Source organism: Melanerpes formicivorus, unplaced genomic scaffold (assembly GCF_026170545.1).
Source record: "Melanerpes formicivorus ecotype bairdi unplaced genomic scaffold, bMelFor1.0.p_v2 SCAF_58, whole genome shotgun sequence".
Classification (NCBI taxonomy): Eukaryota; Metazoa; Chordata; class Aves; order Piciformes; family Picidae; genus Melanerpes; species Melanerpes formicivorus.
In genome coordinates, this window is record NW_027142410.1 from 3,708,016 (window position 1) to 3,720,245 (window position 12,230).

The window sequence follows — 12,230 nt, forward strand, 5'->3', positions numbered from 1 at the left end:
GATCCTCTTCTTGATAGTTTTTTTCACCCCCTCCCCTTGCCCCAATCATTAGGAAAGCAAAAAGTAAGCAGCCAGAAAGATTCACTCTATCTTGTTCTTCCTTTTCTGTTGTGGTTGTACTGCAGGAAATCAGAACCTTAGATTTTTTTTTTGTGGGGGGGAAGGCCTTAAATTTTCAGGATGATAGAATAGAATGGAATAGAATAGAATAGACCAGGTTGGAAGAGACCTTCAAGATCATTGCATCCAACCTATCATCCAACACCACCTAATCAACTAACCCATGCAACCAAGCACCCTGTCAAGTCTCCTGAACACCTCCAATTGATTGTATAGCACATAGCAGAAAGGGACCTGATTTGACAGTGGCCTCTCTAAGTTAGGATGATAAATACCAAAGCATTTCTGCCTAACTGCATTTATTGAAGGGAGGTGATTGGAAGCATAAGCCAGGCTCTGCCTCAACTCTCCCATCTTTCTGAACTGAAGGAAATGGCATAATTCAGAGTTCTAAGAACTATATATTTTCAATTCACATGAATATAGAGCATGGGATTAAAGCTTTCTTCGAAAGCAAGGGAGCTGTTGGGTTTGAAGGAGATGGTGATGTGAGAGTGGAAAGTGTAGATAACATAATGTACACTTCATACTTCTTGGTGGACTTCTCCAGTAGTTGATGATACATGCCTCTAGCCGTTGCCAGGTAATGTGCTGTGGAGCATTTAAGGCTCTTTGAAAACCCAGACATAGCATCATTTTATGGCTGGAGCCTGACTCATCAGCTGCTGTTGTTGGTGCTCACCAGTAGTGGTGGGATGTAAAGGGAGATTTCACCGGCTCTTGGAACATGATGTAAGGGGTGTTTCCTGCCTGCCTGTGCTCTCCACTAACTGGCATACTGCAATAGGTTTCATGCAGTTTATTCCACCAGATGGAGGGAGGGAAGGAGAGGAAACAGTTGTTGTTGCCTCACCCTGTTCTCTTTTTTTGTTGTTGCAGGTCTGCAGTTTGAGTTCATTAACCCCATTTTTGAGTTCTCAAAGGGAATGAATGAGCTACAGCTCAACGATGCTGAATATGCACTTTTAATCGCCATCAACATTTTCTCTGCAGGTAAAAAGTCAAGGAAATCTGAAGAGCTGCAGCAGTGAGTCAGAGGGCAGAGAAAGTAGAGTTACGGAAGGTCACAAGCTGAAGAGGAGTGATTAATGAGGGTGTGTAGGATCTAGTGATAACGGGAGCATGTTACTGTTGCTGTTTAGGATATTCATTATTTTCTGAACTGTCTTGTGCCACCTCCAGATGAAATCAGATTCCCCACTGATGGAAAAAAAGTATAGAAAAATCAGCCTGTGTTTATTTTCCTCATTTAGAGATTGCTATTTTACTGTCCCCTTAATGTACTTGGTGCAAGTCTCTGGTGCCGGTCACATGGCATGAGTGACATCTAGTGGTCAAGTAAAGATACTCTCTGTGTGACACAGTACTGCTCTGAGGCAGGAATGCCATCTCTATGCTTCTGTTTTCTGTCTTGTGACCTGAAAGAGAAATTTTTTGTTTGTTACTTTTTTTTTGCCTGGCTCAACTGCTGGAGAGTATTTCCCATTCCCTCCTGCACAGCAGCTTCTCATCTTCACTGGGATAGGAACGTGAGACCAATCACACTTATGTAGTACTGTTTGGTTTCTTCAGGCTTCCACCTCTATAAGAGTGAGTGAGATAGGACTCCCTGTGTGCAGTAGGTATCACTGAGAAAGAACAGTTACAGAAGCTGACATAGCTGCTGCAGCCATGGGTGAGTCTCTCAGCTGTGTTGGGTGAATGCTAGATGAGATTTCAGGGAGAGACTCCATTGAGGGACTGCAGTTAGGCAGGTATGTCAAGTTCAGTGAAGTTGCCTGTAACAACGTGCTTACATCTAACCTGCTTTTTGGCAGACCGACCAAATGTGCAGGACCAGTCCCTGGTGGAGAGGCTGCAGCACACCTATGTGGAAGCCCTTCATTCTTACATTTGTATCAACAGACCAAACGTAAGTGTGTGACCAGCTCCGACAAACTGATTTTGTGTATGCAGGCACAGTTCCTGCTGTACTGTCTGTAGCAGGTCTCTTGCTGCCTGGACTGTCATGCTCTTCCCTTTGGTGGTTGTTTGGTGGCAGTTGTAAGTGCAGGATTTGTGAACTGTCACAGCCTGCTGTTCTGTATTATGTTCCAGCACGTTCTATACTTTAGCCAGCATGGAATGTCTGGAGTTCTGGGACATGGTGTAATGTTCACGTTCTTCCACATTACCACCTCCTGGAGAATGCCAGACTTGTTGGAAGTCAGAATTGTGGTTACCGTGCATCATCTGATGCGGTTATGTTATGTTATGTTATCAAAGCTTTCATGTGAATTTGCTAACAGCTTTCTGTTGGTCTGATTCCGCAGGACCGCCTGATGTTTCCACGCATGTTAATGAAGCTGGTCAGTCTGCGGACGCTAAGTAGTGTCCACTCCGAACAGGTGTTCGCCCTCCGGCTGCAGGACAAGAAACTCCCTCCCCTGCTCTCAGAAATATGGGATGTGCATGAGTGACTGCATGCTCCCAGGGCACTGACGTGCTGACATAATGCCATCTCCCAGCCTTTGCTAATGAGAAGCCAGCCTCCCCTCTCCAAAGCACTGAACTCTGGGCTAGGCAGTGCAGGGAGTGATGAGCCAGAGGTTTTAATGTTGTCATGAGATTTGTGTGGGAGGAAGCGGGGGCAGATCAGCTGGGGGGGTTGGTTTCAGTGTAGTGCCCATACCCCAAAGGAATAACACGCAATGTCTGAAAACGGTAGAAATGAAGACCTTCCCAGCATACACATACGCCTCTTTCTTCAGAGTCTTTCTCTTCTCTAAGCATGTCCTGAGGGCTTGCCCATTGATCCTCTCCTCCCTCATTGATTTGCAAGAACTTGCCAAACCCTCTCTGTTGGGAGTAACCCAGCTCAAAAGGCTTCTGCAGGGTCCCCAGTGTACCTGGATCTGAGGAGCTCAGGGAAGTCAGTGTGGATGTTCTAGGGGTTTCACTGGGTTTCCTATCAATAAAATCTCTTGTATGTGATGCCCTTTACAATGACTCCAAGAGAAGTAGCTGTTTTTTCTTTATTATGAGACTTCATCTCTAGAGCTGCCCGTTCATTCTGGCCCTCTTTTGGAAAAAGAACTGCTCTAACGCGTAGTGCTCTTTGTCTAACAGGGAGGCCTTCTGGGTGAGGAGCGTTTGCACGTCAGAAAGATGCCAGGCATCAAGTAGTGGATTTAAAAAAATGTAATACAATGCAGTTTTATTACTTGGTGGTTCTCAGCCAATTCACTTTACCTTTGATTTGCTAACAGCTGGAAAGCTTTAGTTCAAAACAAATCAGGGCATAGATTTTTGTCTTTAGGGGTGGAATAGAAGAAGGATAGGTGGAATGGACCGGTACCTAGGCAAGGTAATTGTAGCGAAAGAATCTCAAAAACTTCCAAGAATTTGGAGCATGTGAGAAGTGTTCCAAGGTGGATGTGAAGATGTGTCAGCTAAGGAGAGAGAGGCAACGCTGCAGTTAGTGAAATACGTGAGCGTTGTGTAAGCTATGGTCTGCACAACTGTCAGATCGGGGCCTGCAAGGATATTGTGTGTGACCGAGTCCACTTGCGTCGTCTTCCTTTTGCCAAAGTCCTTCCAAGGTATTTGCTCAAGGTTTCAGTGATGGTCATGGGATATGGAAGTCCCTCCTGTATGAGGAGTGCCAACTGCTTTAGAGGGACGCTTGGGTCTGTTATCCTTTCTTTACTTCAGGCACTGTGAGATCCATGCTGGATTTATGCCACAAGTTCTTAAGTATCCACATCAATAAGTATTCTAGGATTTACAGCAATATTTTGTCTGACAGAACAGAAACATAGTGTTGTAAAATGCGTTCTGGTTTTCCAAGAAACAATATCTTACGGCCGATCTCAGAGATGTAACATGAAGTATCCTGGTAGCTTGGTCTCATCAGTCTTCTCTATCATAGGGGTCTATGTTTGCTTGCCCGGTGAGTATCCCAAGAGCCTAGGTTCACATGGCTCAGGGTTTTTGTTTGTTTGGGGGGGGAGGGGGAGGGGCGTTTTGTGTTGGGTTTTTTGTTTGGGGTCGTTTTTTTGGGGTTGTTTTTGGTTTTTTTGGCTGTGTATCTGAGCGCTCTGCCCATGGTGAGGGTATCGTGTCCATTTTGCACTTGAGGTTGGTCCCCTGCCACTGGCCTTCACTCTGCACCTTTGTAAAGCACTTGTAACAATCTGTAAAATAATCTGTTGTTTTTTATAACTCATTGCAATTGCAGAAATTCTTGTTTAAATCTGTATTTTTAACTAATCTGTTTGAGAAATGTTAATGTTTATATAAAAGAATAAAGCCTAATCCAGGATTTTGACATTCTCTGATGTGCTGTCATTAGACTAGAGGATGGTGGAATAAGTTTATGATGTAACGAGCTCAGCGTTGATAGAGAAGTGGGTATATAGGTTGAGGATAAGAAATAGCAGTGCAAACCCAGACAGCTTCTTTGGGCCTCTGCTATGAGATTTTAGCTTGCTATGCACCTTGCTTTGTGCCAGAGCTGGCAAATAGGTGAAGGCAGTTTAAGGAAGTGTGTGTCATGAAGACTGCAAATCACCCATACATACCTCACATGGATTTGTACAGCTACTGTCAGAATTCAGCCCTTTTATTCCGTGTGCTCTACTCCATTTTCTGTATATCATGGCTCGCCAGAACTGGAGTCCCATGTGCCCCTGGCCTTCAAACGGATTTCAGCAGGATCCCAGCTGATAACTGGTACAAATGTGTAAGAAATGATCATCATAGAAGAGGCACCAGGAATAGCTGTCCATACACACTACCTCAAAGGGAAAAGCAGAGACCTGTCTCTGCCACTACCTATTACCTAAGGACTTGACGATCTGCTTGATCCACTGCCACAATGGGAAATGGAGCAAGGTTCCACACCACAGGTTAGTCTGCAGAAGCTTCTGCATCACTTTATGCTCCTAAATTGGCAACTACTGAAACAGAGCAAGAGGAAATAGGAATAGATTTATAGGACACTGCAGTGGAGTATGAGGTGGGAAGTAACATGCAGAGCTTGACCTAGCTCTGGATGGATTAGAAGGTGGCAGGACATCTAAAGGATTTACTAAAGAATTAGTTTGTCAGTGATCAGAAGAGGCAGCAATAATGAATCAGCTTCTTTTTTAGCTTAACTTTCTTAATTTTGAGGTGTGTTTCATTGAAGAAAAAATTTGCATGTAAGTTTGAGGGATTTTCAAGGTAATAACCCATAACGTTGTAGTTAGTGGCAGTGGTGAAAACCAGATTTTCCTTGCATCTGGCTTTACCCTTCTCATTACCATGTAATCAAACAGAAGCTCCTTGTTACCATATTTGCATCCTCTTGTTTTGAAGTGCAAATCAGTACAGTTAGTTTTTAGTTCTATAGTAGCTTGCCAGGTTAGCCTGGGTAGCTCAAGTAAGTGGGTGTTCTGGGAGAACACAGCAGCCCTTTGTATGTGGCAAAACTGATGCCTTGGCTCGAGACTCAGTCCTGCTGCTCTAAGTCTCTGTACTTTACCTGTTTCAAATTAATTTTGCTAACTTGGCCACTGGAGAAACCATGGGGTGCTTGAACTACAGTTTCTGGCAGTGCTCCCTGTTGGGCATAACTTTATGCTTTCTTACAATTTATTCAGATTAACAGAGGGAGGAAGAAAAGATGGTCATATCTCTGAAATCCCAGTTCCTCTACAATGGGCTGAATACAGACATGGAATATCAAATCAAGCATTTAGTTTACCCCTCCCCCATTTTCCTCCCCTTGGGATACTTGTGCTAGTTTTGGTTGCATTTTGGGGGTTTAATAATTTTGGTTTTGTTAATAAAGGCATTTGGGTGCACAGTGTACTTGGTTTATAAAAGCTGGGAAAGAATTAAAGCTTTTAATAACCAAATTCTCTTGTGATCTCTGGCAGCCAGTAGCAAAACGGCAGTTAAGTAACTCAATACATAGAGAGTGAAAGTGTTAGCCCCAAAGCAGGGTTATTTAACTGGCATGCAAAAGCCAAAGGTATTTTACTTACCTCAGATTTGTGCTACGTGAGGAGCTTGGTGGTATTCATAGTTTCATAGTTTCATTCAGGGTTCTAAGGGACCACAAGGATCATCTAGTTCCAACCCCCCTGTCATGGGCAGGGACACCCCACACTAGATCAGGCTGGCCAGAGCCTCATCCAGCCTGGGCTTAAACACCTCCAGGGACAGGGCCTCGACCACCTCCCTGGACAACCCATTCCAGGGCTTCACCACTCTCATGGTGAAGAACCTCCTCCTCACATCTAGCCTGAATCTCCCCACAACCCATTCCAGGGCTTCACCACTCTCATGGTGAAGAACCTCCTCCTCACATCTAGCCTGAATCTCCCCACCTCCAGCTTCATTCCATTCCCCCTAGTCCTATCACTACCTGAGATCCTGAGAAGTCCTTCCCCAGCCTTCCTGTAGGCCCCCTTCAGATACTGGAAGGCCACAATGAGGTCACCTCGGAGCCTTCTCTTCCAAAAAGCACGTTCAACCTAATTCCATTTTTACACCTTAATACAAGATGGATTAACAGAATCCTCCTACCTATGCATATTTATTGTTGTTCTACTTCTTGCTTGGTTTACAACTTCTTCACCTTCAATTTAAGCAGTAGTATCTACAAAACAGTGCATGCTTTGGGAGGGGTGGACTTCTCAGCTGAAGGGGGTGTGTGTTTTATTATCATAAAGATACCTTAGGGAATGAAGTTTGCTCATTAGGAACATATGCTGAAACACTTACATCTTCACAGTTTGCTGATAGAAGATTCTTCCCTTTACAGGAAGTTCTTGTTCCTTTAGGTCTTGATGTCCTTGGTGTCTTCTTACAACCTTTTGTTTTAATTCAGTGGGAATTTCCATCACAAGCCAGGCATCATCAATCTTTCAGCTCCTCTTCAAGGCTGTGTTCCCTAGCGAATCATGCATTGTTTATACAAACTAACCAGCTTTACACCATGAAGTCTCTGATCAATGGTCCTCCATAAAAGAAAAATGTAATATATCCAATCCAAACTTAAACAGTGTCTAAGCAGTTACTCAATGGTTTCACTTCGATAACAAAAGTATATGGCACTGTATGTCCTTATTGTAAGGCAGCCTTTCCTTAGCCACATGATTCTTCTCACTGGCCTTCATTGCCTGGAGTCTAGTTTTGCTCTGAGGCTTCAGCTTCTGCTTGCCAGGACAAAGTTTGAAAGCAGAAACTCCATACTTCATGTAGCAGAGTTGTTGGAATCAGAATGTAGCTTATCTTTACCCAGTCTGGGATGGATGCAGCCTGATGTGTGGTAGGTGACACCAAATCGAGTGGGAGTGCTGATCTGTTTGAAGGTAGGAAGGCTCCTAAAGAAGCTGGATCAATGGGCCAAGGTCAACTGTACAAGGTTCAACAGAGCTAAGTCTGCGTGGGTCACAAAAACCCCATGCAAATGCTGCAGGCTTGGGGGAGTGGCTGGAAAGCTGCCTAGTGGAAAAGGACCTGGGGCTGCTGGTTGACAGCTGGCTGAACATGAGCCAGCAGTGTGCTCAGGTGGCCAGGAAGGCCAACAGCATCCTGGTCTAGATCAGTAAGCGTGGCCAGCAGGAGTAGGGAAATGACTGTCCCCCTGTGCTTAGCACTGCTGAGGTCACACCTCCAATACTGTGTTCAGTTTTGGGCTCCTCACTACATAAAAGACATTGAGGTGTTGGAGCATGTCCAGAGAAGGGCAACAAAGGGCCTGGAGAACAAGTCGTACAACTGGGGTTGTTAAGTCTGGAGAAAAGAAGGCTGAGAGGAGGCCTTGTGGCTCTCCACAACTACCAAAAAGGAGGTTGTAGTGATGTGGGTGCTGGTCTGCTCTCAAATAACTAGTGAGAGGATGAGAGGAAACGGCCTCAAGTTGTGCCAGAGGTGGTTTAGGTTGGATATTAGGACAAAATTCTTTACTGAAAGAGCAGTCAGACGTTGGAACAGGCTGCCCAGGGAGGTGATGGAGTCACCACCCCTGGAGATCCTCAAAACCATCTAGACTTGGATGTGGTTTAGTGGGCATAGTGGCGTTAGGGTGATGGTTGGACTTGATGATTTTATGAGCCGGAGAGCCACGTCCATGCAGCTTTTTTTCCCCTCGTGCAACCTATCAGACTGTGGCCCACCATCCCCAGGTAACAGCTGAAGGTGATGGGGCCACGGGCCGGGGCCATCAGCTCTGCGTGTCTCGCAAGCCCGGCTCAGAAGCGACTGAGCCTCCCGCTTGGCCCAGACCGGCCGGCGGGGGTCGGGCCCCTTCCCGCTCCCTTCCCGCTCCCTTCCTTACTAAGCCATCTGCAGCGCCCTCTGTGGGCACCTGGTGGTGGTGCCCCCCCCGCCGTCAGTGAGTGGTTCGCTCCTCTTTCCCTCCCTTCCTCCCTCCCCGCGGGTGGCAGTGGCGCGTTCCGCTCCTGGCGCTCGATGCGGAACTGGCTGGGCGGCGCAGCGCGGCCAGGGAACGACGGCGGCGGTGAGGCAGGTGAGCGGGGGCATCTCGTTCGCCCGCAGTGGGAGGGTGCCCATGAGGACTGTGTATGCAGTCTGTTCAGTATGGCTGTGCAGACGTAGTCTTGAAAGTGGGGAGTCTGCCCCAGCGTCCCTACGCGTCGGTTGTGCTGGGGAGTGCGGAGCCAGCCCGGCCAGCGCTGCCGGAGGTGATCTCCACCCGGACAGCTGGCGGTGGGGTTCGTCGTGCCCCAGCCCATCTCTGGCTTTGCTGTACCGCCTGGCTGGTCTCTGTGGTGATGCTCACGTACGACGAGAGCCCTACCGCAAGGTCACTGCAGGAGGGAGCAGAGATGGTGGCCTGCCGCTCCGGGGAGCGGCGCAGCCGAGAGCTGCTCCATCCTTCTGGGGCTCTGGCTCCGCAGGTGCGCGGCGCTGCTGGCTTCGATGGTCCGCTGCTCGGCGCGGCTGCTCCTGGCTGTCGCCTCGGGGCTCTGCCCGCAGCCGGTGTCCCCAGGTGGGAACGGGCAGTAGCCCCTGGGGAGGTCGGTTGCGTGTCTCCAGCGGAGCAGGGGACGGTGAGGCCCTGGGGCTGGCCGCCCCTGGAAATGGCGGCGTGGCTGGCCGGAGAGGGGGCTCGGCCGGCCGAGGATGTGAGGGAGCGGAGCCGGCCGCCGCCCTCCCGCACAGCGGGGCGCCCGGCGGGCAGGTCCGGGCCCAGGCCGGGCCTCCCGGCGGCTTTTCCTCTCTCCCTGCCGAGGTTAACCAGGCAGGAGTTAGGGCAGGGAGAAGGGAGGCGCAGGGCGGTCCGATCCCCTTTGAAGAGGTGTGCACCTTTGTGAGAGGATTGCTGCAGTAATGTGATTGGGAAGGTGCTTTTACTCCTTGGTTTGTAAACAGCAGATCCTGTTACTCCCCGAGACAATAGAATAGGAAATCCACTTTAGACCACGGAGTTTTCTATGCTGTAGCCTGTAAATCGAGGGCATTTTCCTTTTAGAAAGGGGTGTCACCACCTTTCAGCGTTGCTCAATGTTATTTTCTTGTGAAGGCTGGGAGGAAGGCTTGGTTTACACTACTGTTTGCGCTGGAGAAATGGTATGCCTTGGAGGAAACAGAGTTATTTATTCCATTTTTTTCGGGTCTTTCTTCTCTCCCTTTTTTCCTGAGCTTGTCCATATACCAGAGTATATAATAGACATACATGAGATAACATACATTATACATGTACAGCCCCATGGAGATGAGGTAGAGCTGTGAAGCTGGCAATATATTGTGCTTTCCCTAGGTGAGCCAGCCATTTTCTCTACATTCTGTGCAACTCTGGGTCAGCATTTCTCTTGGTACGCTCTCAAGTGTCCTTGCTGTGCTCTTTGCAGCATCACTTACTTGCGAAAAAGGATGTTGCTGGTGGACCGAAGAAAGGGGGGGAGGGAAGATGTATTATGGCTTCAAGAGGGTCACATAACCAAACCAATGTCATCCAAATAAGCTGTTTTTTAATGGACTTTCTACTACTTGAAGCGTGGGAACTGTGTTGGAGGGGCACAAGAAGTACTTGCTGTTTTCAGCACTAAGGAAAATCTGCAATCCTGACACATCAGAGAGAGAGAGCACCTCATAACATGGCTAAAATGCAGTTTTTGCAGGACCCGTTCTGGTAATCCCCTCATGGCCTATTATGTAACACTGATCGATCCTTCCAGCTATGAAATAGTTCTTTTGCTGTACTTTTGTGTTGTTAGGTAATGCACAGCTCTGGGACCCCCAATTTAATATACCCTGAAATTAATGATGCAGTTATGCTGTGTGTTTAATAAAATGCAAAATCATCAACAAGTCTCTGAAATACCTTTGTTTGGAAAATAATAGCATCTTGTCCACGCTGAAAGATCTTGTACATGCTTACCCAGTGGTACTGCCCCTGATTGCCAGTCTGGACTTCTGGTTTTTTATTACATTAACAGCTTTCAAGCTGTAAGCTTCAGAGTCTTACTGCATTAGTTTCCACACCACTACTACTTTAAAAACAGTTCTGGTTTTACTGGGTGAGCAAAAAGGAAAATGATGACCACAGTGAAAGTACATTGTCCACACAAAATGGCCAAGATATATATATATATATTCATTATGTATGTGTTGTGTGCCAAATGGTGGTGAACCAAAGGCTGTGTAGTAACTGGTAAAAAAATACTATCTCTTCTAGTTTAAAGTTTTCATGGAGAAACCTAATGTAAATATTCATAGTGTCATAGTATCATTCAGGGTTGGAAGGGACCACAAGGATCATCTAGTTCCAACCCCCCTGTCATGGGCAGGGACACCCCACGCTAGATCAGGCTGCCCAGAGCCTCATCCAGCCTGGCCTTAAACACCCCCAGGGACAGGGCCTCAACCACCTCCCTGGACAACCCATTCCAGGGCTTCACCACTCTCATGGGGAAGAACCTCCTCCTCACATCTAGCCTGAATCTCCCCACCTTCAGCTTCATTCCATTCCCCCTAGTCCTATCACTATTCTAGAGGACAAACTTCTTTTTCAACCTTAATACCATTCTGTAACTTTTCAGAAAGCTGACAGGGTCTGTAATTAACGAAGTCCAACCTCAGTCTGTTTCAGAAGGATTCTGGAGGCAGAGAAAATAGAAGGTTGAAGGATTTCTTAATGCTGAGCCTTACTCATCTATCCAACATGGCTTTTTAGTTTTTTAGAGTGTTAGTACTGATGGTTAAGTAAAGATGGTAGAGTCATCAGTGCATCTCAGGTCATACTAAAATACTTACTCATATAATTTCCCTCAATTTATGTTTGCTTTTGCTTTGATATTATCTGGCTTGGGGTGAGGGGCATAGAGGCTCACCATTTATTGTTTTTCCACCCCCCCCTCCCCCCAAGCCATATCAAATATCCACGTGATGTGTAGAGAGGATATACTAGGTATGCCTCTGGGAAGATGTTCAGTTTGGTCTATTTAACATCTTTTTCTGATGAGTCAGCTGAAACCCCAGATATTTATGAACATTTCTGGTGTTTAAATAGCAACTCACAAGGTACTGCTGAACTCCAGAAGAACACATTTCTTAACAGGCTTTCATTTAAGGCACATGAGCTAATAGATTTTTTTTCTGATGCTTCTACCCAGATACACTTGTTAGAAAAATGAATTTATTGCTTTTAAACAAACAAACAACCAACCCCCCCCAAGAACCCAAAACAACAAAACCCCAAACCAAACAAGAGGAACAAAACAACAAGCAAACCGCTGTTGAAGATTTGGTGCATGAGAATGGATGACAGTGGTGTGTAAAATTCAGTGGTTTGTCTGCTATTTCAGGGTGTGAATTTGAACTGGGTGGGTAATGCTATCACGCTCACGAGGTGGATAGTGATACTTTTCTGTTAAAACCGACTGGAGAGTTCAATCTTTTATTTATTTTCCATTGGAAGGAATTAGAGACAGGCAGTGCATATGTTACAACCCAGATTAATTGCTGCAAAGGTCCTTTGGCTGCATTGTGCCTGCATTAAGATATACTGCATTACATTTGCTGGTGGACAAAAAGCTCAACATGAGCTCTCAGTGTGCACTTGCAGCCTGCAAAGCCAATCAGATCCTGGGCTGCATCAGGAGAAGTGTGGC

The 12,230-nt window shown here is 46.6% G+C and overlaps 2 protein-coding genes across 25 annotated transcripts in view; both read left to right on the plus strand.

Moving 5' to 3' along the window:
- The window catches only part of NR1H3 (nuclear receptor subfamily 1 group H member 3), a 31,754-nt gene extending 27,331 nt beyond the window's left edge, over positions 1-4,423 (plus strand). For all 3 annotated transcript variants that reach the window (XM_068161542.1, XM_068161541.1, XM_068161543.1), the window contains exons 7-9: positions 1,000-1,113; positions 1,938-2,032; positions 2,433-4,423. In XM_068161542.1, the coding sequence (XP_068017643.1) occupies positions 1,000-1,113; positions 1,938-2,032; positions 2,433-2,579 (356 nt within the window). In that variant the 3' untranslated portion in view covers positions 2,580-4,423. The remainder of the gene's footprint in view (positions 1-999; positions 1,114-1,937; positions 2,033-2,432) is intronic.
- A 4,138-nt stretch (positions 4,424-8,561) lies between these two features.
- MADD (MAP kinase activating death domain) overlaps positions 8,562-12,230 on the plus strand; it is an 88,322-nt gene continuing 84,653 nt past the window's right edge. For all 22 annotated transcript variants that reach the window (XM_068161549.1, XM_068161570.1, XM_068161548.1 and 19 more), the window contains exon 1: positions 8,562-8,623. The gene's annotated coding sequence lies outside the window, so the exon portion shown is untranslated. The remainder of the gene's footprint in view (positions 8,624-12,230) is intronic.